Source organism: Heterodontus francisci, chromosome 4 (genome assembly GCF_036365525.1).
Source record: "Heterodontus francisci isolate sHetFra1 chromosome 4, sHetFra1.hap1, whole genome shotgun sequence".
NCBI classification, from domain to species: Eukaryota; Metazoa; Chordata; class Chondrichthyes; order Heterodontiformes; family Heterodontidae; genus Heterodontus; species Heterodontus francisci.
Window position 1 is genome coordinate 191,588,332 of NC_090374.1, and position 26,545 is coordinate 191,614,876.

At 46.5% G+C, this 26,545-nt stretch overlaps 1 protein-coding gene across 1 annotated transcript in view; it reads right to left on the reverse strand.

Annotated features, from left to right (window-relative positions):
* gldc (glycine dehydrogenase (decarboxylating)) overlaps positions 1-26,545 on the reverse strand; it is a 213,882-nt gene that overhangs the window by 52,630 nt on the left and 134,707 nt on the right. The window contains exons 18-21 of the mRNA XM_068030712.1: positions 25,097-25,246; positions 22,721-22,833; positions 9,394-9,535; positions 5,996-6,107 (exon numbers count right to left, since the gene is read on the reverse strand). Coding sequence (XP_067886813.1) covers positions 5,996-6,107; positions 9,394-9,535; positions 22,721-22,833; positions 25,097-25,246 — 517 coding nt within the window. The remainder of the gene's footprint in view (positions 1-5,995; positions 6,108-9,393; positions 9,536-22,720; positions 22,834-25,096; positions 25,247-26,545) is intronic.

Below are 26,545 nucleotides of genomic sequence, written 5' to 3' on the forward strand. Positions count from 1 at the left end.
CTGGTGTGACAGGAAGGCAATGGACGCTCTGCCCCTCGCTGCAATTCTATGTGCCCCCCACCCCCTCATCTCCAGGGGTGGGGGGAGGGGCTCATTAAATTCAGCAATGGCTATGCAATTGAGTTATATCATAACAAGCTGGAACCCAGGGAGATAAGCATCCAGGTAAATAGTGAAAGCAGCAGAGCAACACACAGAAGTCTCTCTCCCTGGGAAGGACCAGTTTTCAGCGTGAAAATACCGAGGACTTTCACTAGTAACACAGCAAATAGCAGACAGCCAAGTATCCCCTAAAGAAAGATTTAATTCAGTGGAAAAAAAAATGTAGACAATTTTCTTAATGGTAGTCAAAATAAAAGCACTGAAAATAATACAACTCCTCAATGACTACTGACAAAACCAAACCAGCACACAATACCTCGGGATGAACTAAAGAAAATTCTCACGAAACAGTTCTTCTCTATAATATTCAATGTTTTGCTCCACTTGCACATTTATCCATAAGCGCTAAACATAACACTTACTAGAAAAGGAATCTTAAAACGAAAACAAATGTGAAAAGAAACACAACCAACCGCTTCTGCAAACATGACATGGTAAACAAGCAAACCGTGCCAACTAGACAAGCCAGGCATCATAAGTCACAATGTGGCTAAGCAGCAAGTTACACTCTTGCACACAAGGTCACAGAACACAGTCTAAACTAGGGGAAAACATAACTTCAATTATAGATAAAAATGGTCAAAATTACTTGAGAATATTTAACAGAATGAGAAACAAAAGTGAGACCTGGTACAATTACAAGAGGCATGTGGGATGAAACCATGGGCTGAATTTAGTGAGTCTGTCGTGGGTCCCAGCGTCGGACCTGGAAATGTGTGCCATTCCTGCTAGTCATGTGGGCGGCCCACCAGAATCACGTGGCAGACGGCCATTTTACATAATGGAGGTGTGGGCCCAGCCAATCACGCAGCATGGGAGGGATACAAGACACTGAATACGGTGTTGGATGACTCTGGAGCAGGTGTCCTGCTTGCTTTGCTGCCTTGGACTGATATGCTGTTCACTACTCAAACTGGCGTTTCAGTGTCTCCTGGACCCCCCTCCCCCCACTCGGGAGATGGACCCTGCAGGATGGGAGAGGCAAGGCACAGACTGGCCCCACAGTTTAGCCATGCCATCCTCGAGATTCCCCTCCAGGCTGCAAGGGAAAGGCTGAAGGTCCTCTTCCCCAGTGATGGCAAGAAGAGGTCCTCCAGCCTGACCAAGCAAGCCTGGATGGAGATCGCTGAGGAGATCAGCAGCCGTGGGGTCACCCCCCCACCACCAGACATGGGTACAGTGGCACAAGAGGGTCAATGACCTCCTTCATTCTGCCAAGCTGACTGCTCCATAACTCGCTCCTTTGTAGGAATCGCAAGTGGCTACGCAGGAGAAACCAGGACTTGGGGAGGGAGGCACTATAATGGCGATGGCAGAGGGCCTTAGACATCATCTCCTCCTAACAGATGCATGGCTGCATCTCGGCCACAGGCCACCTTCTTTCATAGCTCACCCCCATTAACGCCCTTGAGAGCGGGTGGCAGCATGAGCTATATGGGATACCCCAGCAGGAGACGAGGGGCTGATACCAGCCGAACTATCATGTTGATCTCTCTGCGAAATATGACTATCTCCCTCTTTCCACTTCCAGGACAAGAGGGCCCATAACATGAGGGAGACATCATGGACTGGTGGAGGAATCCCAGATCTTCAGTCTCTCCCCACAGCAGAGGATGAGGCATTAGAATTAGGGCGGCTGTGCCATATCTGATGGAGAGTCTCTGCGCAACGGAGTAAGGATTGGCTTCCATCGACATACATTTCACTTCTGGAGACCCACATCACGCACAGTTGGCATAACGAGATCTGCACAGCCTAACCCACATATGTTTGTATTCTCTCATGCAGATCAGCATCCGCAGGAGACTCCAGCTGACCTCCATCAACCTCTGAGGAGGAACTGCAGTCAGAGGATGCACCGTCACATGACTCTCCTGCACCTTCCATCAGCGCAGATACTTTCACCTCAGTGGGTTTCCGTTCTGCTGTAGAATCAGGGTCACAAGCTGGTGTGACCACCGCACATGCGCCCAATCAGCTGACTGAGGCTGAGACAGCCGAGGCCTCTGACAGCCGGACGACTGTGGGTGGCCAGGCCCATGCTGAGCCCCAGGCTGATGACGAGCCTCTGATGTTGACAGTACAGGGCATGCTGGACTTGCAGAAAGAGGTAAGGCAGCATCTGGCAGAGATGCCAGAGGCCACGTGCAGCCATGAGCAGACGATGGAGGAGTCCATCCACACAATGAGTGCTGCTATGTCTCAGGCATGTGAGCGCATGGCATCCTCCATCGAGAGGCTGGTGACCCTCGTGCAGAGCCAGATCCCACAAATGCACACAGACCTGCACATCATTGCCTTGGCCATGAGCTCAATGCAGCAGTGACAAGGTGAGAGAAGGACGAGGTGCCCTGGAGTCTTCTCCAGCTCCTCGTCCTCCTCTGGTCAGCAGGATGTTGAAATGAACGTTGAAAGAGAGGACAAGAGGCTGCCCTCCACAGCTGGGGACTCCCTCAGGGTGCTCTGTGTATGGACAGTGGTTCTTCAGTGGACAAGGTGTATGAGACTCATGCCAGGTAATCAGTGGGCCTCCATAGTGCTGTTAATGCAGCAACGATCCTGCTTCGGCAACTGTACCTTTGCTACCTTTCCCGGGAGAATCTCTGATGGCAGTGCCCACCCTTGCTGATAGCCAACCATCTCATCCAGGGGTATGGGCACCCAACCCTCTCACCAAACGGTTTGGACACCTGAAACAGCCACCCAAACCAAGCCCCACCCTTGCAGACCACCCGAGACCCCGCTCAGCCGGTACTTCCATCCTCCCGAGACCCCGCTCAGCCGGTACTTCCATCCTCCAGAGACCCTGCTCAGACGGTACACCCACCCTCCTGAGACCCCGCTCAGCTGGTACTCCCACCCGAGACCCTGCTCAGCCGCACTCCCACCCTCCCGAGACCCTGCTCAGTTGGTACTCCCACCCGAGACCCTGCTCATCCGGTACTCCCACCCTCCCGAGACTATGCTCAGCCGGTACTCCCACCCGAGACCCTGCTCAGCCAGTACTTCCATCCTCCCGAGACCCTGCTCATCCGGTACTCCCACCCTCCCGAGACCCTGCTCAGCCGCACTCCCACCCGAGACCCTGCTCAGCCGGTACTCCCACCCTCCCGAGACCCTGCTCAGCCGGTACTTCACCTCCCGAGACCCTGCTCAGCCGGTACTCCCACCCGAGACCCTGCTCAGCCGGTACTCCCACCCGAGACCCTGCTCAGTCAGTACTCCCACCCACCCGAGACCCTGCTCAGACGGTACTCCCACCCTCCCGAGACCCTGCTCAGCCAGTATTCCCACCCGAGACCCTGCTCAGTCAGTACTCCCACCCACCCGAGACCCTGCTCAGACGGTACTCCCACCCTCCCGAGACCCTGCTCAGCCAGTATTCCCACCCGAGACCCTGCTCAGTCAGTACTCCCACCCACCCGAGACCCTGCTCAGACGGTACTCCCACCCTCCCGAGACCCTGCTCAGCCGGTACTCCCACCCGAGACCCTGCTCAGCCGGTACTCCCACCCTCCCGAGACCCTGCTCAGCCGGTACTCCCACCCGAGACCCTGCTCAGCCGGTACTCCCACCCACCCGAGACCCTGCTCAGACGGTACTCCCACCCTCCCGAGACCCTGCTCAGCCAGTATTCCCACCCGAGACCCTGCTCAGTCAGTACTCCCACCCTCCCGAGACCCTGCTCAGCCGGTACTCCCACCCGAGACCCTGCTCAGCCGGTACTCCCACCCTCCCGAGACCCTGCTCAGCCGGTACTCCCACCTCCCGAGACCCTGCTCAGCCGGTACTCCCACCCTCCCGAGACCCTGCTCAGCCGGTACTCCCACCCGAGACCCTGCTCAGCCGCACTCCCACCCGAGACCCTGCTCAGCCGGTACTCCCACCCGAGACCCTGCTCAGCCGGTACTCCCACCCGAGACCCTGCTCAGTCAGTACTCCCACCCACCCGAGACCCTGCTCAGACGGTACTCCCACCCTCCCGAGACCCTGCTCAGCCAGTATTCCCACCCGAGACCCTGCTCAGTCAGTACTCCCACCCACCCGAGACCCTGCTCAGACGGTACTCCCACCCGAGACCCTGCTCAGCCGGTACTCCCACCCTCCCGAGACCCTGCTCAGCCGGTACTCCCACCTCCCGAGACCCTGCTCAGCCGGTACTCCCACCCTCCCGAGACCCTGCTCAGCCGGTACTCCCACCCGAGACCCTGCTCAGCCGGTACTCCCACCCGAGACCCTGCTCAGCCGGTATTCCCACCCGAGACCCTGCTCAGCCAGTACTTCCACCCTCCCGAGACCCTGCTCAGCCAGTATTCCCACCCGAGACCCTGCTCAGTCAGTACTCCCACCCACCCGAGACCCTGCTCAGACGGTACTCCCACCCTCCCGAGACCCTGCTCAGCCGGTACTCCCACCCTCCCGAGACCCTGCTCAGCCGGTACTCCCACCTCCCGAGACCCTGCTCAGCCGGTACTCCCACCCTCCCGAGACCCTGCTCAGCCAGTATTCCCACCCGAGACCCTGCTCAGTCAGTACTCCCACCCACCCGAGACCCTGCTCAGACGGTACTCCCACCCTCCCGAGACCCTGCTCAGCCGGTACTCCCACCCGAGACCCTGCTCAGCCAGTACTCCCACCCTCCCGAGACCCTGCTCATCTGGTACTCCCACCCTCCCGAGACCCTGCTCAGCCGCACTCCCACCCTTCCGAGACCCTGCTCAGCCGCACTCCCACCCGAGACCCTGCTCAGCCGCACTCCCACCCGAGACCCTGCTCAGCCGGTACTCCCACCCACCCGAGACCCTGCTCAGCCAGTACTCCCACCCACCCGAGACCCTGCTCAGCCGGTACTCCCACCCACCCGAGACCCTGCTCAGCCAGTACTCCCACCTCCCGAGACCCTGCTCAGCCAGTACTCCCACCCACCCGAGACCCTGCTCAGCCAGTACTCCCACCCACCCGAGACCCTGCTCAGCCGGTACTCCCACCCGAGACAATGATCCCGCACCCCACCACCCCCCCCGCCCCTGCAGATCTACATCTACAAGATGCACTGCAGCAACTCACCAAGGCTCCTTCAACAGCACCTTCCAAACCCGTGACCTCTACTATCTAGAAGGACAAGGGCAGTAGATGCATGGGAACACCGCCACCTGCAAGTTCCCCTCCAAGTCTCACACCATCCTGACTTGGAACTAGATCGCCTTTCTGTCACTGTTGCTGGGTCAAAATCCTGGAACTCCCTGCTTAACAGCACCGTGGGTGTACCTACCCCACATGGACTGCAGCGGTTCAAGAAGGCAGCTCACCACCACCTTCTGAAGGGCATTTAGGGATGGGCAATAAATGTTGGCCTAGACAGCGACATCCACGCCCCGTATCACAGACCTTCCATTTTGTTTTTCCCCCTCTTCCCCGTTTCACTTGCTCAAAACCGATTACATTTCTAACCTTTGCCAGTTCTGATGAAAGGTCAACACCTGAAACGTTAACTCTGTTTCTCTCTCCACAGATGCTGCCAGACCTGCTGAGTTTTGTCAGCACTTTCTGTTTTTGTTTCAGATTTCCAGCATCTGCTGTATTTTGCTTTTATCTTGTAAAAAACGATGCCATTCTGCTGTCGGTTGCTGGATGTGAACAGTAATGCGTGTAAAAGATAAAGGAATGCTAGCTTAAAACTACTATCTCGAACTGTGATTCCTAACAATAGGCCAAAGAACAATGCCCAAAGTGAAAAAAAAAAAGTAAACTGCAGTATGCCCCACAAAGAGAGCTGTAAAATCTGAAGTTTCAGCTAATAACTAACATGACACCAGCACTTTTGTCAACTTACCCTTTGCTCCCCTGAAAACAATTTTGTAGAATGTTTCTAGCCTCTTGGCCATGTAGTTTGCATTTAGAATGGCAATCTCAGTAGCATGACGAAGTCCATTTGATCCCATCAACTATGTGAAGAGAAACAGAATCATATTTGGAATGCATAAATCACAGCAGCATTGTTAAATTTGTAGCAGTTGAAGAATTCTGGTCTTAAAATTATAATCCATAAACCAACAGACTAACAACACTAATTGATCATGTCTTCCCCAGTCATCCTTAAAAAAATCCCCATTTCTAAATCACTCTAATCATCTTAAGAGGCCATCCCATGAAATTACAACCATGGGCATAGTGCAGTTTTGACTGCAGAATAGTTAGAAATATTTGCTTGACATGAGTTACCTTTTAGGATTATGCCCCATTCCTGTAGGCCACCCAGTTCATTTGGTTAAATTCAGCCAATGTCACATGTTATGAAGGTGATTTTTTTTGAGGATTCGTGTGTTTGAATTGTGGAGATGGATTCATTGGAGAACTGTAGTAATTCCATAGATGTTGGACTTTGTTTTTTTTAAAGAGGTGGCCAGAAGGACACTTACAGTCTTGTTTGAAAACAACCTTTACTGGAAGTCACATGCCTTAAACTAAATAAACAAAGAAATCTTGGTGACTTGGGGGAGATGTTTACAGAGAAGTGACATGTCACAATTTCTGAGGGTCAGGAGGTTCGGACTTGCTATTTGGTTTCGCTTCCGAGTTATTGTTTTGATTCAGTTGGGGTGTGGACTGTGTTTGAAAGCAGTTGGAGATCAACCTGCCAAGAGAGCTTGTCTCCTTCGTCTTGTCTCTGAAATGCTGCATTTCTCCCTCAGAGCTCCTGGAAAGCTTGCCAGATTAATTTTCAATGCCGCCTGAAAAGAACTGCTCCAGAAAAGATCCCAATGACCTGTTTATGTGTACTCAGATGCTAGACTGTATGCTATTTTGGGACAAAACATATCTCATCCGTTTTCTTCAATAATTAACAAGTATTTGGCCAAAGTATTCTTTTTTGTTTTTTTGTAAAAGAGCTCTCTGCTGAGAAAATCTCTATTTTTCAGTTAACCGGTGTGTGTGTGTGTGTGTGTTTGAGGGGCTAAGGTAAAAAGGGAACTTTCATATTTCAATCTGTGTGTTAATGCTTTGCTTCGTTACTGGATAAGTATCATTTTATAATAAACTGATGATTTTGTTGTTTATGAAAGAAACCTGGTTGGCATATTATATTTGGGGATAAAAAGTAGAGTATATGATTGACTGTATCTGTAACTGGGTAAACATTTGACCTGTGGAGAAGTGGAACTAGAAAAGACAGTGCACTTCCCCTGCCTCAGTTGTAACATACAAGATTGATGATCATACTGCAGTAAATGCATGCATTCCCACCTTCTAATCTTAGTTTAAAGGAAAAGGACAGTTGATTGAAAACCTCTGCCATTTTAAATTCTTTAAAGCAGATTTTTCTCTTTAATATTGCTATTATAAGAATACAGGTACCAGATAGGCACTCAAAGTAGTGCAAGATCCAGCAATAACCGGACTACAGAATCTCAGGAAATTTATGGCACTCGGCTCACAAGGAATCTGTGTATTTATGGTTTAAATTGCGTGACTGTGTAAACCACTCCTTTGTGTTTGTCACGGGTAGGAAGAAAAGCATTGGTCCGGAATTTCCTTGAAGCAGTTCCCGCTCTGCCAGGAGAACGGCCTCGGAATCCCTGTTCACACGTGTAAAATGGGGATTCAGTCAGGCTTCCACTAAAGTTACAGCAGTGGAGTGGGAACAACTTGAGAGAAGAAGATATGCTAGATATTGAGTCAAACCCACACCCCATCAGTCTGCCACTGTACACTGGTGTACTAGCATGGAATTTAAAACTTCAATGCAGCCCATTATACCTGGTCTTCCCATAAACCATACTGCCTAATCCTAGACCAAGTTTCACGAAAAACTACAATATTCATCTATTTTCACATCACAATTAAAATTTTCAAAGTTGTGTCGACTCAGATTAAAATGCTCAGGTGGGTTTATAAATAATGCTTTTTCGTACCTTTGCATTTTAAAAGGTGAATAACTTAAAATGCTCAAGCAATAGCATGACTTTGTAACAGGAGCATCGTGTATAGTTTTGGTCTCATCTAAGGAAGGATATACTTGCTATAGAGGGAGTGCAATGGAGGTTCACCAGACTAATCCCTGGGATGGCGGGACCGTATTACGAAGAGAGATTGAGGAAACTGGGCCTGTATTCTCTAGAGTTTGGAAGAATGAGAGGTGACCTCACTGAAACTTACAAAATTCTTACAGGGCGTGACAGGTAGGATGTAGATAGGCTGGTGAGTCTAGAATCAGGGGACATAGTCTCAGAATAAAAGGTAGACCGTATAAGACTGAATGGCGGAGCAGGCTCGATGGGCTGAATGGCCTACTCCTGCTCCTATGTTCCTATGCTACAGACACACAAAGCATTACAAATCTCCACATTACTGCTACTTTTCTTTGATGTGTCACCTTCTGACTAACTGCAGGATAATTAAGATCTGACTTAGGACTACCCCAGCTTGCTCCAACAGTTTGTAGTACTTGCAGGGCCAACATTTTTTCCTCTGCTGGCTATGCCAACTCTTCTTAACAATCAAATGCATCCTGACACAATAAAAGGAAATAATATCCTGAACAAACTTTTGGGTCCTGCCTGTCTAGGATAATTTGAAGGTGTAAAGTTCAGTTCTCAGTCTAACAGGTCAGGTACTATCAGCCACTTTGAGATTTTTTTTTCAGTGAGTCACTGAAAGAGGTTTAGTGGATAAAGACACTATTCAGTGCAGTACTCACACAGACTAGGAAGGTCCCAGATTCGCTGTCTGATCTATGCTGATACAGCTGATCTCATCTAGAGCATAGCTGGATCATAATTATTGTGCAAACATGGGGAAATCTGGTCAAGATTCCTACTCCTCATTACTATCCAATGACTTCTGCTCGATCTGTGTCGGTGTGAACATTGGATTAATATCGGTTGGGTTTGGCTGTGATGTTCTTCATGGTTCAATAGCCCACTGACGCTAACCTTTAGACGGGCAACTCGAGGAATGTTTTGGAGGACTGTTGGTCTCCATTCAACTGTGCCCCAGCACAATATTTCAGACAAGGGAAAAGGAAGTATGCTGGTGGGGGGGTGGGGGGGTTGGGGAGCTGGAAGGGGGAAAAGCTGCCAACTGACTTAAAAATTAGAATCTGAGCCTGCGGACAGTTTAAAAAAATAAACAAACATGAGGAGCAGGCGCTCATTGTTTTACACACGTTGCCTGTACTAACGAAAAAGCTGACACAGAACTACGAGTTAAACATCTAGAGCTGCACTGTACCTTAATATAGGCCAGGGAAATTGGTAGAATCGCACTGGAGCCCCAAGGGGCAGCACTGATTGTGCCCAAAGGACGAGCGTCACTATCAGACACTGGAGGGATCACTGGATGACTGGGTAAGTACGGAGCAAGGTGTTTCTTCCTAAAAATAAACATTTAAGAAAAAATGTTACTTGATGCTAGGTGTGATTGGCAAGTTTGATCCTTAGTTCCACAAATGACATAGCTGTTCAGAACAACAGCATCTAATTGTTTTTTTTTAAACATATTTCACCAGATACTCATCTTTCTCTCAAAAGCCTTATAGGAAAATTTTAAAAATCAGCACAATAATGTAATTTCTAGCCGTTGGATTCCCTTTTCAATGTTTTCCAAGTATCATAAGCCCCTAGTTTGGGGAGGATCACAGCCAAGCCAAATTCTGCCCTCACCCAACATCTGCACATGGGTAGTTCCAGAAGGATCGCAAAGGCAAGTGTGATTTTTCTTGCTCTTAAACTCCATTGCTGAGGCCCTAAGGTCACATTGCCTGAGATCAGCTAGCTCAGCAAAGAAACAAAGACCTTCACAATTTGGATGGCTCAACTTCATCAGCTGAGCTGCTGGAGTTTTGCTTTTAACTTGGCAAAAGTATCAATAAATTCTACAATAAAATAAGTAAAGCTACAATAACTAACCTGATTCAAATATAATTTCAAAAGTGTGGTATTACTTACTACTTTCATATGACATGAATAGTTTATAATGGAATATCTAGTTTGTCTATTCAATGATTTCCTGAGATGTCGAGTAGAGAAATAAGGTGCCTCCCATAACTGATCTTAGTGGGCAGGTTGATGTGATGTGTTCTATGTTCTGGGACTCGTTGCCACCATTGCAGTCGTCATCCCTCATATTCTACTTCAGGAGCACACGGCTGCACTGTCCACGCCCCATGCGGATTCTGTTGAGTGCTGTCCACTGCCTTCGAAGGAGGTTGAAGTCAGGAGTCTCTGCTGTTGTTTACTGAAGAAGTGTTGGTTCTTTCTGTGGCCTATGTCCCATGATTCTGTCTATCTGGGTACTGGGTTGATACCAGTTGCTTTTTCCCAGAATGGTCAGTGCAATTTTAAGTGCTTTCGTGCTGGATTTTTCAAATCTTTGTGAATGGGAAGTTTGATGTTACTCATGATTTTTTCCATCTCACAGAACACAATGGCATCGTAGCGAATGGTAGATGGCATACCACGGGCAGCCACTCAGTTGGAGTGGACTTAAGCATCCCTGACACTGTCCTCATGGCGGCATTTAGCTGGACGTCCATGATTTTTTTTGGCTGGTATTGAAGAGATGAGGCTGATAGGTGAGACCCGGGTATTTTGAGTGCGGTCATGCGTTCTTTCCTGGCTGCATTGTTGCTCAGATGGAACGCTGACGCAACTGCCTTCTCTGGATTGGGGCAGAAGCGACAGATCCAGAAGTAGCATTCCAGAAAGTTCAGGTCACCAGTGAGCACCCTACTTGCTCTATTTAGCATTAAGGCCTGCGTCAGCTATGCTATGTCAGTGACATAGACATACTTCCAGGATTGGTGCAGGGCAGTCTGCCATATCGATTTTAAAAAGGCCAATGCGAGCACCAGACGCATTGCTGAGTGTCCATGATCAGCTGGTCTTGTCACTAAGATAAACACAGAACTTACATTTGGCTAATCAATACCCTAATGAACAAAGAGTATTGTGGCATTGAATGATTATTGGAAGCTTCAGTAACAGGATTCCACACCAGACAGTGTTAGATGATGATTTGTAAAGATAACTCCAGTCTTCAGCTACTTCTAGAACCCTGCCTCAATGTTGGCAGTGAGTGTAAGGAGCCCTGGTCAGAGCAACTTCTTCTTTCTCTGAAGCCGACCTGCTCATTTGGGAGGGCAGCTTTTAAAACTGGTTTTCTCGGGTTAAGAAGGGCACTCACCACCTTGGTTGAAGTGCAATGCAGAATGACAAAGACATTTTTCAACGCTGTCATATGGGGAAGGCTTCTTTTGGAGGCATGACTTTTTTTTTTTAAGGACAGTCGAGTTAAGGCTGAGATTTTCACAGCGCAGTGTTTAGCATTTGTTAAGCATAAATGATCTCATTGCAGAAGAGGGACTCCCTTCCCTAACAAGATAGTAATTCTGGATCATTAATAGTAGCTGATGAAGGCACTTTACTACAATGCTGATGTGTCTTAAGAATTTTTTTGTGCAGCACTTATTTTTCTACAGGCTACATTTCAGCCCCATCTTCAACCTAAAGCACTCGGATGCTCAATGGAGAGTAAAACTGGACTGGGTGCAAAACGGGTGTCAAATCCGAAGCAGTTCTGTTCCCACTGGGATATAATGTTTAAATCAATATCTTCTTCAACTTGCAAATGCTTAGACTTGTGGAAACCAAAAGATCTTGGTTCTGTGATATAGGATTTGTCCACAGTGAGGCAACTACGCTATAAGCAGCTCTCCAGGCCCACAACATTCCAACAGGACAAAACAGCAAGCAAGAAATCCAAGGAAGAATACAGCTGAGTTGTTTTCTGTGTTGGTTGACTGTGTGGGCCACATATGCCCGATGGCCATACCTTGGACACTCCGGCCACACTGTATAAATTTTAGTTCCAGAAAATGGAATTGCACTCCACTGGAACAGCTATCTGTCTTGTTTGCACAGGAAGTTTACATGTGTTCTCAGGTCATAGGTTGATACACAGCACATGTTACAGATTAAATGATACTTGCCCAAGCACAGAATAAAAGCCAGTTAGCAAACCGTTCTGTACATTAATATGGGATGGATGACGTTCTGAAAAGGTCAGGAGAAATATCTGTTTCGGACTGGTGGGAAATGGTGTAGGTGGCTTCTACTTTTTACCACTCAACTCACCGCAGATAGTGTTTTTTAAAAAAAAATAGCGTTTAGTCCCCGAGTGTTTACGGTTCAAATAAACAGTCGACAGGTTTTCTTGTAGGTTTAAAAAGAAAGATAACTATTTACTAAATACCCAAAAACATTCCTAACCTCACCCACTCACGCATTCACACACATAAGAAAATGTAGAGAATAGAGGGTAGCATGAAATTAGAGTCCAATTATTGTAAAGAGAGTTCACTTTGAAACCTTCTCGGTTTCCCAGGAGGAATTTTTAACAACGCTTCAGGCCTGAATGTTCCTTATCCTGGAACTGATGAAGGGTCACAGACTCCTTTGGTTAAAACTCTGTCCGAAGTTGGTGGTGGAAGGCCTAGTTCAGTTTCTCAGATGAGGCATTTTCGAGGTTCACTTGCCTCCGTAGTTTAAAGATGGTGCTGGCAGGGCTCCTTGCTGAGCTGATTCAATCTCACAACTTCTCTGGCTGGAACAGTTTTCTCCCCCTCTCTCTCAGAAATCTCCTTTTTAAGAAAAACCCTTATCAGGCCGGGTTTTGGTCAGGTGACCATGGATGCTCTTCCCTGGTGTGTCCATTCAATGTCTTTGAATGTGGGGCCTTTGTTACGTAATGGGGTTGGAATGTGTCTTATTTTTGATAAAGTGGTGTTATTTCTCACCTATTATTCTGGCTTTGCATCTGGGAAGACTCTGACTGCAAAGGTCTTTGTCAGTCCAGTTCTTACAGATAGGAGTTTTTTGGCATTGAATGGCTTGTTTAACATCTTAACGTGTCTTCCCAGAACTAGTCCGGACGTGAAGATGAGTTTAGTTTCCAACAGCCATGATGTATATTGGCAGTAGAGGAAGGGTCACCTGATCTCTTCCTCCATCTTGGCTGCAGCAATAAGTGTCATCTTTTTGCAGTTTAATTCACCAGTTCACTTTTACAGTTCATTATTGCTCCAGTCCATTTCATATTCATCACTGTTCCCTCCGTTAGCATGACAAAAAAGGTTGAGTGAAAATGTCAGACCATCTTCTGAGTCTAAGACTCCAAGATATATTAGACACAAAAAATATCTGCACTACCTTGTGTGCTGACCAAAGTGCTGAACCAAAGCTGATGACTATCAGTTTGAATGTGATTGCTAAATAAGCAGCTTGATCTTTTGACAGATGCCAGTATCGACTCAAACTATTGGAGTTTTAAAAGTAGTGAAATCCTTGAATGAGGATCCTAACACAGTTTCAATTTTTATTTTAAAAATCAAGCAAGCACAGCAATTCTTGTCTTATATGGACACTGAATATCTTCGAGACTGACTCATTGGCAACAAGAAGAATGGGAAACTGTGGATATCAAGAAAACAGACAAATGATTTAGAAACACAAAGTTCAAAACGTGCCTTCTACTTGAGAAGGGACAGCAAGAAACTGAAGCAGATAACATGATGAAAAGAACAGAGGATTGATGCATGGCCACAGTACTTGGACAGCACAAGGACAGTGAACAGTAAGCAGCTCTCATGATGCTACTGTGCACAAATTTTTCTGACAGTATCCTGCAATTTTCTCCTTCCTTACTGATGTGCCTGTCCATGAAGAAAATAAACAATGAAGAGAGAACAATCATTCTAGACATTTAACGCAGGGCAGTAAGACAAAAAAAATACAAAATAAAAGTGATACAAAATGTGTCAGATATGTTTTATGGCCCTGTTGCTAAATTCTGTTGCCTAAAAACAATTTATTTCCTACCACTGTCGTTTCCTGTATTAATTATAAATGCATTCCTTAGATCAGGACTAATTCCTGAACCACAAAAGCTCCCCCAATTATTAAGCACCATTATGACACACTGGTGTCATAAGGTTGTCAGTCCCCAAAGTAGAAAAGTCATCCAGTCCAGATGGGATGCATCCTAGGTTACTGAGGGAAGCTAGTGGCTCTGGCCACAATCATCCAATCCGCCTTGGAAATGGCAGTGGTACCAGAGGAATAGGCAATTGCAAATGGTACACCCCTGTCTAAAATAGGGGAGAGATCAACTTGACTACCACAGACCAGTCAGCCTAATGTCAGTGGTGGGGAAACCTTTAGAGGCAATGACCCAGGACAAAATTAACTGGTGTTTGGAAAAGTACGGGCTAATAAATGAAAATCAGCACAGATATGTTAAAGGAAAACCATGTTTGACTAACTTGGTCGAGTGCTTTGATGAAGTAACAGAGGGTTGATGAGGGTAGTTCTGTTAATGTTGTGTATATGGACTTTCAAAAGTAGCACCTAATAGACTTGTTAGCAAAGTTATAGACCACGGGATTAAAGTGACAGTAGTAGCATGGAGACAATATTGGCGAAGGGACAGAAAGTAAGAGTACTCTCCCAAGGTTGGTCTTAGGATATTTGCTTCTTTTCTTATGTGTTAATGACCTGAACTTGGTTACACAAGGCATAATGGCCCAGATTTTACAGTCAGTGGAGAAGCAACGCCGCTCACCACTGGCCTCAAAGATAAGATCCAGTGATCTGTGTGGCGTGGAATTCCCCATTCCCAGCATCAGTTTGAATCTGGCGCCAAGTCAAGGGGATCTTCAGACGTCCAGCAGCAGTGATGTCATCAACAGGGGAAGCAGCCAATCAGACTGAAGTAGTCTCAGACAGCAAATCAGGAAGTAAAAGGCACTGCATTTTTCACTTTTAGTTAAAATTTTACAGAGAGCAAAATAAATGATTGGGACATACACAGGGGATGAAGGTACGGGATGAAATATCATAAACAACCTGTTTTTAAGAATAAAAATATGAATTTATCATAATGGAGAAATTTGACATTCCATATTCATAAAGTTAGTTATTCAAGGAAAACAAGGCTGTTCAGCATTAATTATGAACTTGACCTGCCGTTAAAAGCCTCACTCAACAAGGTGTAACCAGGGTTTTTACAGCAAAACTAATAGGTAACAGGGCAAGTTTTTGTCAGTTCAGCCATTTCTAATTGATTGCAGATTGGCAGGAATTCAGCAGCGCACCCTATGGGGAAACGTAGAATCAGTGACCGCAACTTCTGAATTTCCATCTTTAACTATGTATGTTGCAGACTCTAGAAGTTGCTGCCCGTTTCAGAGTAGCAATGATCGTGGATGCTGACAGTTTTGCTGTCATTACTACCGCAAAATTATGAAATGGGAAGACACATGGCAGATTAAATTTAACACAGAGAAGTGCGCAGTGATACACTTTGGTAGGAAGAATTAGGAGAGACAATATGAATGAAACAGTGCAATATTAAAGGGAATGCAGGAACAGAGAGACCTGGGTTGGATTTACATAAATCTTTGAAGGTGGCAGGACAAGTTGAGAAGGCTGTTTAAAAATGGGATCCTTGGCTTTATTAATCAAGCCATAGGGCATGATTTTGACTCTATGCTATGGGTTTTGAGTGAGTTAAAATCACGTCCATAGAGTACAAAACCAAGGAAGTTATGCCAAACATTTATAAAACACTGGTTAGGACTCAGCTGGAGTATTATGGTCAATTATAGGCACCACATTTTAGGAAGGATGTTGTTGCAACCAGGTGAGAGGGGTCTAGGGGTTCCCTCTCAGCCTTTGCCTGGTTTAACCGTAACAGGTTTAATTTTTAGAAAAACACCGTGTTTTAGCTCCCCCTTAGTGAATCCTTGTTCACCACTTCCCAATTGTTAGGCAAAGAAATCAATTCAGTCAGGTTTTCTTAGATTTTAAACAAGAAAGGTAGAAGATTATTAATCTTAAACTCTCACTCTGGTTACCGACTACAAATGTGCGACGTGACCACGCTAGCATGCATATGCAGTAAACACAAATGCAGATAGAGGCAGAAAAGTGGAAAAGAATAAAGGGAAAAAGTTTGAGGAAATAGATGGGTTTCTATTTTATTGTGCTTTGAGTCTGCTGTGAGGTGGTCAGACTTGAAATGCGTTGGGGCCTAGTGCACGCTTCAACTTGTTTCGAAGTCGGAATCTTTTCTCTTGAGGATTACGTGTCTTCCGTGGGTCCGGTGGCTGGGGGAGGAAGCCAGCGAGAGAGAGAGGGTTCCTTGCTCCAGGTTCCAGTTCAAACAGCATTCTGCCTCTTTGCAGCACAATCCAAAAACCCCAGGTTTCCCAGCAGGTTAGTCATGTGACTAGCTGGTTTGACCACTTGTTTGTGGATTTTGCCATCTCAGCAGTCATCCTGGAATGTGAGCGTCCTCGCCTTCATTGTCTGGTGATCACAGCCCATTTTGGGTTAAGTGAATATGGGAGTAGTCCTTTATCTCTCCAAGCACTGTCTGTTAGTATGCAAATATTTTTCCAGCCAAGTGTCTGGTGATTTTTTTTTTTAAAGTCCTTTCTTCACTCCAGCAACAATTTAAAATCAATGTCCTTATGACAAATTTAATATGCCTCATTCTTGGCAGGTGGGGGTCTGCATGACAATGTTTAGGCCTTGGCGAGGGTACAGAAGAGATTTACTAAAATGGTATAGGGATGAAAGACTTCAATTATGTGGAGACTGGAGAAGTTGGGGTTGTTCTTCTTAGAGCAGAGAAGGTTAAGAGCAGATTTGATAGGGGTGTTCAAAACCATGAAGGGTTTTGATACAGTAAACAAATAAAGTAGAGAAACAGTTTTCAGTGGCGGAAGGGTCAGTATCCAGAAGACACAGATTTAAGCTGACTGGCAAAAGAACCAGAGGTGATAGGAGAAAACATTTCTTACACAGCAATTTGTTATGGTCTGGAATGCACTGCCTGGAAGGGTGGTGGAAGCTGATTCAATAGTAACTTTCAAAAAGGAATTGGGTAATTATTTGGAGGGAGAAACTTTTACAGGGTTATGGGGAAAGAGCAGCAGAGCGGGATTAATTGGATAGCTCTACCAAAGAGCTAGCACAGGCACAACGGGTTGAATTTCCTCCTTTTGTGCTGTATCATTCTATGATTGTCAGCCTTATGGTATTTCTGTGTAAGGCTCCCCCAGATGGCAATACAGCATGTCACTGTAAACATTCACAGCTGCTGTGTGGAACCAGGCCCATTTCAATGTTACAATGTCTTTGCTCATCAAACAACACAGTGCAGAGATAAAGTAAACCTGAAAAAGATTTGCAAAAAATGTCTCAGACACAATATTCTGACTGACAATTCTTCAGGCAAAAGCCAATTGAAGTTTCTTTGTAGCATTTACTCTGCATCAGTGACCTGAGAACACTTATAGAACATGGAATGTGACTTTAACCTAGACATGGTGAATGGACTTGCGTGCCTCCTTAAATTGAAGAGCTGGCTTGTTTGGAAGGTCAAAAGATAGGGGACAGTGAAGGAGCATTCATGCTTTGTCGTAGCTGGTCACCATCCAAGTACAATCTCACCGTCCCAAAATAGGGGGTTCTAATTTATATCTCTCCTCGCCCTCTGCCCTTGTCAGTTGTGTCATTCAAACCCTACAGCTTCCACCATCAGCATATTTGCCCCTTCAGTACTCAGCCACCACTACAAAGATTCTTCTCATCACCATCTCAACAAGTTTCAGACGTATGTGGGAACGAATTTAAGTGTAAGTGACTTGTGCTGAGCCATTTTTAGTACAGGGATGGAGGGCTTGCAGACCCTAGCTACAGCAGTGTCTGCTGCCAACCATTTTGCCTGCAGCTTAGATGTAATGAAAAGGACTTATGTGCCTCCATGACTTGAAGGAGTACCTTGCCTGGAAAGTAAAGAAGCTTGGTGCAGGAGTCATTGGATAGCAATCAAAAGCAGTCAATTTTCCCTCTTGTAGTTCAGAGGTACTGGAAGATAATTCTAGTCCCCCATTTAGTGCACCAGTTGAGATTAGCTAATTCAACACTGACCAGGAACTGAACCTGGGACCTTCTGGTCGGTATGGTTTGCTTTGATACTTAAAAGCTGCTTTTTTTGGAATGCACAGGCATAAATTTTGGATGGAAATAAATGCTGATCCCCACCTTTTTCTTTCAGTTACTGAAAATAATGGAAGATATTTTGAAAACAAATTTTAGACGTTCAATCCTACAAAATCCGGCTCCATAGTGCCAGCAGTTTCGGTGCAATAAGTGCCGCTTTTGTACCACAATGTCATCCGTGCTGCTTCTGCTCACTTCTGGCCTAATTGAACGGCATCTTGGTGAGGGCATTAGGGGCATGCGCCCGAAGCATGCAAAGTAAGCAGACTGTTTTGTTAATCAGTGTCTAATGCTGATACGATGCCATTTTGGATCTTGCTCCTCTAGTTAATACCCTCTCAAACACGCAAAGCTCAACATGCATTCAGGAGCATGAAGGATCACCCCCTCCACCCCAATACTATTTCAAGGGATCATCAACAACTTGCAAGCTAGTTGCTGATAACTCTAGACTGGCTCTGTTTGAGTTTGTGGAAGAGGTGAGTACTTGGAGGAGCTGCTTATAGTTGGTGATGTCAGTGGGAGTGGTGCTGCACGGGGAAGGCATTACTTGTGACTGCAGGGGCTCTGGGCACACCAACTGCTCCCAGTCATGGTTGCTATAGTTACGGTCCCTCTTGGGCTGTGGCATGAGAGGGAGACAGTGCAGAGGCAGCAAGAAAGAGGACAAGAAGCTCAAAGGAGGAGGAGGATGAGGGACAGAAGGGCTCCCAGCAGGAAGCCTTATCCATCTCAGGTGTTCCTGTAGTACTTCTCCTGCCTCCACCTCAACCAGCAGCAGTGTGTTCGGCATCTGCGATCCATGAAGGAGGCACTCACAGAACTCTTGAAACCAGATGTGCAGAGCCGGGTGAGGACGTGCTGCCAATGGCCACGAAGGTGCCAGTGACCTTGAATTTCTCCACTTTAGGATTTGTCCAGGCTAGAATGGGCGACATGTCTAGCATCTCCCAGTTTGTCGCCCATTGCTGCATCGGTGAGGTGACAGTGGCTGTTCATGCCAGAAGATGGGGCCTCATTTCATTCTCTTAGAACAGAGAGAAGCAGACAGCGCCAAGGTAGCAGGTATCCCCATGGGGCAGAGTGCCTTCAACTGCACACACACGGCTTTGTCAGCACCGCACCTCGATTCGGAGACATACTGCAACCACAAAGGCTAACACTCGCTGAATTTGCAGCGGGCATGCGGCCACGCTCATGCTGGTGGATGCCCGCTATCCTGGCAGCAGTTAAGATGCGTTCATTCTGTGCCAGTTCACTGTTCCATCAATCTTTCAGCCATCACTTCAAATCAGAGGGTGGCTGCTGGGTGACAAAGACGATCCGCTCTACAGCCGGCCGATAACTGCTCTCCACAACCCAACTACACGTAGCCAACATTCATATAAGATGGCCATGTTGATACAAGAAACATCATTGAGCAGACTACTGGGGCACTGAAGCAATTATTCCAATCAACCACTCTGGAGGAGTCTTTCAATACTCTTGGGAGCAGGTATTCTGATCCGTCGTGGTCTCCTGGCCATAATGAGGGCACAGCCTTTGCCACCAGGGATTTGGAGGAGGAGGAAGCAGAGAGGAAGGGAGGAGGCAGCAGTACATCCACATTCCAGAGGGGTTGTCCGTGAGCAGATCATTCCACTCCGGATTCCCATAATACAATCCCAGATCCCATGTACAACAGTCCTGCACCTTATCATCCCTCTGTTACGGACCATCACAGCATCCTCTTGGCCACAATCCTGAATAAACGCCACCACAAAACAATTCCGTAACAATTTTATCAAGCAAAACAACCAAAATTCCACACAAAACTAAACTACTCACCCTTGTGCATTCCCTTAGTGCCTGCCTTGCATGTGCCTTTGCCTGGCCAAGTGCTTCTTATAAGCTGCTACACCCCAGTGGCTGCAGCATGGTTGGTAGATCGCTGCTGACTTTCACTGGGGGAGACTGCAGATGACCTTGGACTTAGAAGGCAGAGCCTCTGACTGCATCACCTCAGCAGTGTGAGCTGGCTGGCCGACAGACAACGGCAAGGGCTTTAGTGGAGTGGCAGTAGTGGGAGGACGAATGATGTCATTCTGAGAGAGGACAGCAGGTTCATGCTCCACAGAGCCACTCTCCAGGGGCTGGGCCTCAGCAATCTGAGTAATGTGCTGGAGCACAGACTGATGGACTGCTGTTCGACCCTGAAAGCCCTTTTGAGTATTGGTATGTTCAGCCATGATGGCAGCAGTCTGAGATTTCCTGACCTCAGGCTAGGCTTCCACTGCAGCACTGAGACATTGTGTCTGGCTTCTGCTTGTGCTGTAATGGAAGCTGAGACATCGGCCATCAGACATTGCATCATAGTCGTGTCTGAAAGTGCTGTCACAGGGCTAGCCACCACTTCCACTCTGCAAAACGATGGGCTCCAAGCTCTGCGCAAAAACCCTGTGCCAAGTTGGTGCCGAGTTCCTCCAAGCTTCTTGACAGCGACAACTGGCTTTCTGGCAGGCCTGCCAATGTACCATGTATTTCACTGTGCATTTACATCAGTCTTTTTCTGTACACTGCTCGACTAAAACCCTCAGCTGTATCCTCTGCAGCAGAACTCCTGTGTGACTTTGCCTTTTGGGGAGCTGGTGACCATGCTATCCTTGCCCCCCCCCCCCACCCTGTCTGCTGTCCACTCATGCCCGGTGACTCACCAGCTCTATGCTATCCTCTAAAGAACACACAGTGCCAATATCTGAACTTGTGGCTGTGAGTATGAGAGCGAATGATATGCTTCTTCTGCGCTGGTCTCTTGTTCCTCGATTCTCCCACACCACTGGCCAAGCAGCAGTTCTTGGGTATCTGAAAGGGTAAAGGTAGAAGGGTAGGGCTTGGTTGAGGGAAAGGCGGGAAAGCAAGAGGTGCATGGTTACACCGACTGCAGCTTGTAGATCAGAAGAGATTGCGGAATGAAGGGGGGGAGCGGGTTGTGAGAAGGTGGATTAGGCAGGAATATATCAACATCCTCGATGGTTTCAGTGCTGCCTCTCGCCAAGGCCTCAGTCGCACCAATGATTGCCAGCACCGTCTGCTCCATGGGAGTGAGCACATACAGCCGTGCCGGTCTCCCGCCAATTAGGTACTCCTGCCTTCAATTGTGGGCCACCAGGTCCTGCAACAGAGAGGGAAGTGGGCCAATGAGTGTGGGTACAATGTGTTTAAGTGATATGCCTGCCACAGTTGAATAGCTGGCACTGTGTACAAGCTGTGAGATGTGGGTTTGAGGCTTGCAGCAGTGCTGAGTGTGTGAGAATGAGGTGAGATTATGAATGTGAGGTCTGAGTCATGGTTGCTAGAGACTGCTGGTAGGTGAGTGAAGGGAGGGGGCGATGGTGAATTGTGCAGTGTTATGAGCCTAGTGGTTAATTTCTAAGGATACATTTAAAGATGAATTCACTGACCTTAAAAACTTATGAGAGATCATTAAGCCTCTTACGGCACTGTATCCGGGTCCTCGGGATTAGACTCCTGGCATTGACCACAATGGCTACATGTTCCTTCTTAGTATGTGCCTGAAGGGCCTGCTGGGCCCGAGGGACTACTTTCCTCCTGTGCACCTCCTGCATTAAGGGGCGCGGCATGGGAGAAACTTGGGGCACGCCCTCGTCACAGTTCTTCCTGCTCTACCACTCCTTTCACCACTTCCAGTGCTTGCTGCAGTCAGAATGCATTTTGCCTTTAAGAGGTGCAGGCTGGCTTCAAGTGGTGTTAGTGTGCATGAACTTGGGACTCCCGCTGATGCATGCAGCTACAGTGCGTTTAGTGCTACGCTACTCAGCACAAATGTTATAAATTCGCAAGCAGCGCAAAGTTTGCATGCTGCCTGCATTACTTTGAATGGGCCCAGGCTAATGTGCATCACATTCTTGCGCCCCATTTCAGCAGCTATCCAATTTAGCCCCCTCACTTTTTGGTCTGCCCTCAATCCGTTTTTCTACTACTGTCGATTTCAAAATGATCAGAGCAGAACAGAAAAATTCTCTTTTAGCGTGGCCACTATAAACCTGAGCTTAGGTGAACGTGCTTCGACTCCTCAGTTTAAAAATAATATTCTTTGCATTGAATCAAGTTTACAAGCCGTAACACATGGCAGAAAATTTCTGACGCAAATCTAAAGCTTTATCAAGTAGCAGTATATCTCCATTTAGTCAAGCGTTCCAGGGTTTTCAATCTGACAGAATATATTTGTCTCATTTCTTCACCTAAGCCTAATTTTACAATATATTGTGTTTTCTTCAACCTTACAGAAAGTAATCACAAGCCCAATAACGCCCTAGTGAGGAGCAGAAGGGAAAATGTAGTTGTCATCAAACATGTGATTTGGTACTTGTGATTGGTACTGCAGTATGTTTAAAAAGTCACAATCATCTTCAATTTAAATCCCTTCATGCTCTAAAAAAGATCAGTACCTCGAGTCAATACTGTAAGCAAGTAAGACAATTTAAACCTACACTCCAATTGGTCCCATGCCAGGTCCGCCTCCTCCATGAGGAATACAGAAAGTTTTATGCAGATTTAAGTGAGACACGTCAGATCCATAGTCACCAGGACGACAGAGGCCCACCTGAAAGATTATACCATTAGGGGAAAAGTACCAAAGTATTAGAACACTCAAAAACAATATCCTTATTGCATGAAGCAGGTATGGGAAAAAGTAAAATCACCAGTGGGTAATTCGCTCTTGACATACCAACTCAGGCCACAAGCATAATTTGGGGGGGGGGGGGGGGGGGGGGGGGAGGAGGGGGCGTGTTTCCATCCTTTGGGCAGTCGTTTTGTGAATGCTTACTATCCACATATTACCAGGAGAAGCTTCACCCTTGACAGCCTGCTTTCAGACTTCCATCAATGTCCAGGAGATACATTGAAGGACCTGGCTCTCCAAAGTTCCCCCTTTATGGAGGGAATGCAGTTGATGTTGTCTATATGGATTTTGAGAAAGCGTTTGGCAAAGTACCACATAAAAGGATGGTTAACAAAATTGCGGTTCATAGAACAGGAGAACCAATGTCAACTTGGATAAAATAAATTGGCTTAAAGACAGAAAACAGCGAGTGGTGGTAAATGGTTGTTTGTCAGACCGGAGAATGGGAAGACAGTGGGATTCCCCAAGGGTCAGTGCTAGGACCACAGCTTTTTTTGATATCTATAAATGACCTGGATATTGGAATACAGAGTAAAATTTCAAAATTTGTTCATACCAAATTTGGGGTGTGGCTTGAGGGAAATAAACTTGCAGGGCTACAGGGATAGAGTGAGGGGATGAAACTGAGTGGATTGCTCTACAGGGAGCTGGCATGGACTTGATTAGCCGAATTGCCTCCTTCTGTGCCGTAACATCTCTATGACTCTACTTGGCACCTTCCCAGAAAACCATAACTGAGATCACAAAGCGAACCCCGTGAAAAAAAACTTTGGATGCAAACCAACATAAGAACAGCACTTTGGAGTTGCTACACATAATACCATCCCTCAGTCCCATTCCATTATTTTAAAACATTTTGCTCTTAAGGGTTGTAATTTGCTTTGAGTAGGTTAAGTGTGATTTATAAGCACGTTGGATATATGTAGTTCCTTCATAAATCTTGACTCATCCATATTAGAAGGCTTCATCCAGCAATCTGGCTGGAATTGTATACCTCAGTTACACTGCATTAATGACTCCAATGGACAGCTGTAATGATGTCACTAGTTTACACTGCTGCTGAATGAGGAAAAGGAGAGCTCCATGCAGGTGTGCCTGTATGGGTGCCAGGAGCTTTGTTCAGCTGTGTCTGACTGCCAAATGAATCTCTAATGACAGCAAAGATCTGGCTAACCCATAAGGCTCTTCTGTATAAAGAGCAATTTAAAAAGGCAGTGTGGGGAACTTCCCAAGTTTAAAACTACTTGGGTGAAAGGGTTGCAGTGTCAAACGTGCAAAAACTACCCTTTCTGGTAGTCTCACTGAAGACACCAAACTGCTACTATCACAGAAATCAACGCGCTTATATTGGACTTGTAATATTGCTTTGGTGTCAAAGGTGCAGTGACTAAGTGTTTTATACAGGATTCCTATCCTACAAATAGCAATTTATCTGAACTTTAATAAAAACTCCAAACTAACATGCATGAATGTGCTAACAGCATTATGATTTTGCTAATTTAACAACTAAAATGTAAATAGTTTTACGATGATTGGCAGAGGGACAGAAAGAAGCATCAGTCCCTTAGATCCATCACAAGAGCAACTATGGTGAAGATCTGAAGCTGAATGCCAATTTTAACTAATATTATTACAGATGGAAGAATCTCAGGGGAGGCAACATCGTGGTGGAGACTTCCCTAGCCTGGACTCAGCCAGTCCTGGCAGAAATTGTGTACATCAGGAGCTTGTGTAAAAGGAAGAAGTAAATATATTGGAGAGAAATTTTCCACTTCTGAGATCCCAGCACTGGAAATTGCAAATCCCTAGCCTGGATTTTCCAACCATAAATGATTGGATGGAAAATCTGGGCTAGGGATTTGTACGATTTCCTGATATGTAATCCTGGCGTGTTCCAGGAGCCCTAGCGCAAAAGATCTCCATTTAATCTTCAACCTTTGCAAGACTGACTTTGCACGAAGGTAGCAATTTCACTTTTGCTTCCATTACCAAACTGTGCACAAGGACTCAAAATCTGTGAGAGAATATGCCCTCTTAAAGCACATAACACTGGGTTTCTGGCACCCGCTGTGTACGAACATCAAGTCAGCCAGCAATTTCCACAGGCACAGGTAGCTATGGTTATTCGTTGTGGGCACTTGATTCAAGCATATTGCAGACAAAGCTGAAGAAGATCTCTTACCTGTGCATTCATGTTTGCTCCATCTAGGTAAACTTGTCCCCCATGATTGTGGATTAGGTCACACACATCACTAATGTTCTCCTCAAACACACCATATGTGGATGGATAGGTGATCATTATGGCAGCCAGGTTATCTTTATACTTGTCAACCTTCAGTAAAAAGAATGTTGAACAAATGAAGTTCATTTTCAAAACTTTGCAGACTAAAAATATGCAGAGATTTGGAATTTGCCCGGATTTACTTGTTCACCTAACTGAACTCTGGTAAATATACTTTACCAAATTGTATAAAACCAAATGTTTAAAATGTAACACATAGGATCTTACTGTGCTTCACAAAACCTTCTCACCGAGGCAGAGGGTGGAGGACGCAACTCCAACAGCTTACATTTACATAGCATCTTTAACAGAGTTAAACGTCCCAAGACGCTTTACAGGAGCATTAATCAGACAAAAAGGACTGCATAAAGAGATAGTAGGACAGGTGACGAAAAGCTTGGTCAAAAAGGTAGGTTTTAAGGAGCACATTAAAAGGAGGAAAGAAAGGTGGAGAAGTTTAGGGAAGAAATTCCAAAGATTAGCACCCAGGCAGCTGATGGGACAGCCACCTAAAATGGAGTGAAGTAAACTGGGGCGGCACAAGAGACTAGAATTGGAGGAATGGAGAGCTCTAAGGTTACAGAGATTGGGAGAAGCATGGCCATGGGGGGGTTTGAACACAAAGATGTGAATTTTATAATCAAGGTGTTGCCGGACTGGGAGCCAATGTAGGTCAGCAATCACAGGGGTGATAAGTAAATGAGACTCTGTAAATTAAGAAATGAGCAGCAGAGTTTGGATTAGCTCAAGTATATGGAGGGTGGTAGATAGGGGGGCTGGTCAGGAAAGCATTGTAATATTCAAGTCTGGAGCCATGGACAAGGGTTTCAGCAGCAGCTGGTCTGAGGCATGGCTGGAGCAGGGTGATGTTGTGGAGGTGGAAGTCGGTAGTTTTGGTAATGGGGAGGAAGCTCAGTTAAGGGTCAAATAGGAAAGTGAGGTTGCCAGCAGTCTGGTTTAGCCTCAGACAAGGAGAGATCCTTGGGGGAATCCAAAGGTAATGGAACAGGAGTGAAAATAGAAGCCACTGCCGGAGATTCTCTGGCTATGACTAAATAGATAGGAATGGAACCCAGCGAGAGCAGTCCCACCCAGCTAGACAACGGAGAAGAGACATCGGAGGAGGATGGTGTGGTCAGCTGTGTCAAAGGCTGCAGGCCTGGCTAGTTACTAATGGTCACAGCCACATGGGGGCAGGGTTGGGGGGGGGGGGAATTTTATGGAGGTGATGGGGTCTCAGCCATCAGCTCGAGAGCCAAAGACCTGCACTGCCTCCTTTGGGGAAGGCCCACAGTATCGTGAGCCAATCATGCACTTGAAAGGCCACTGGCGGGTCTTTCCCGGGATCAG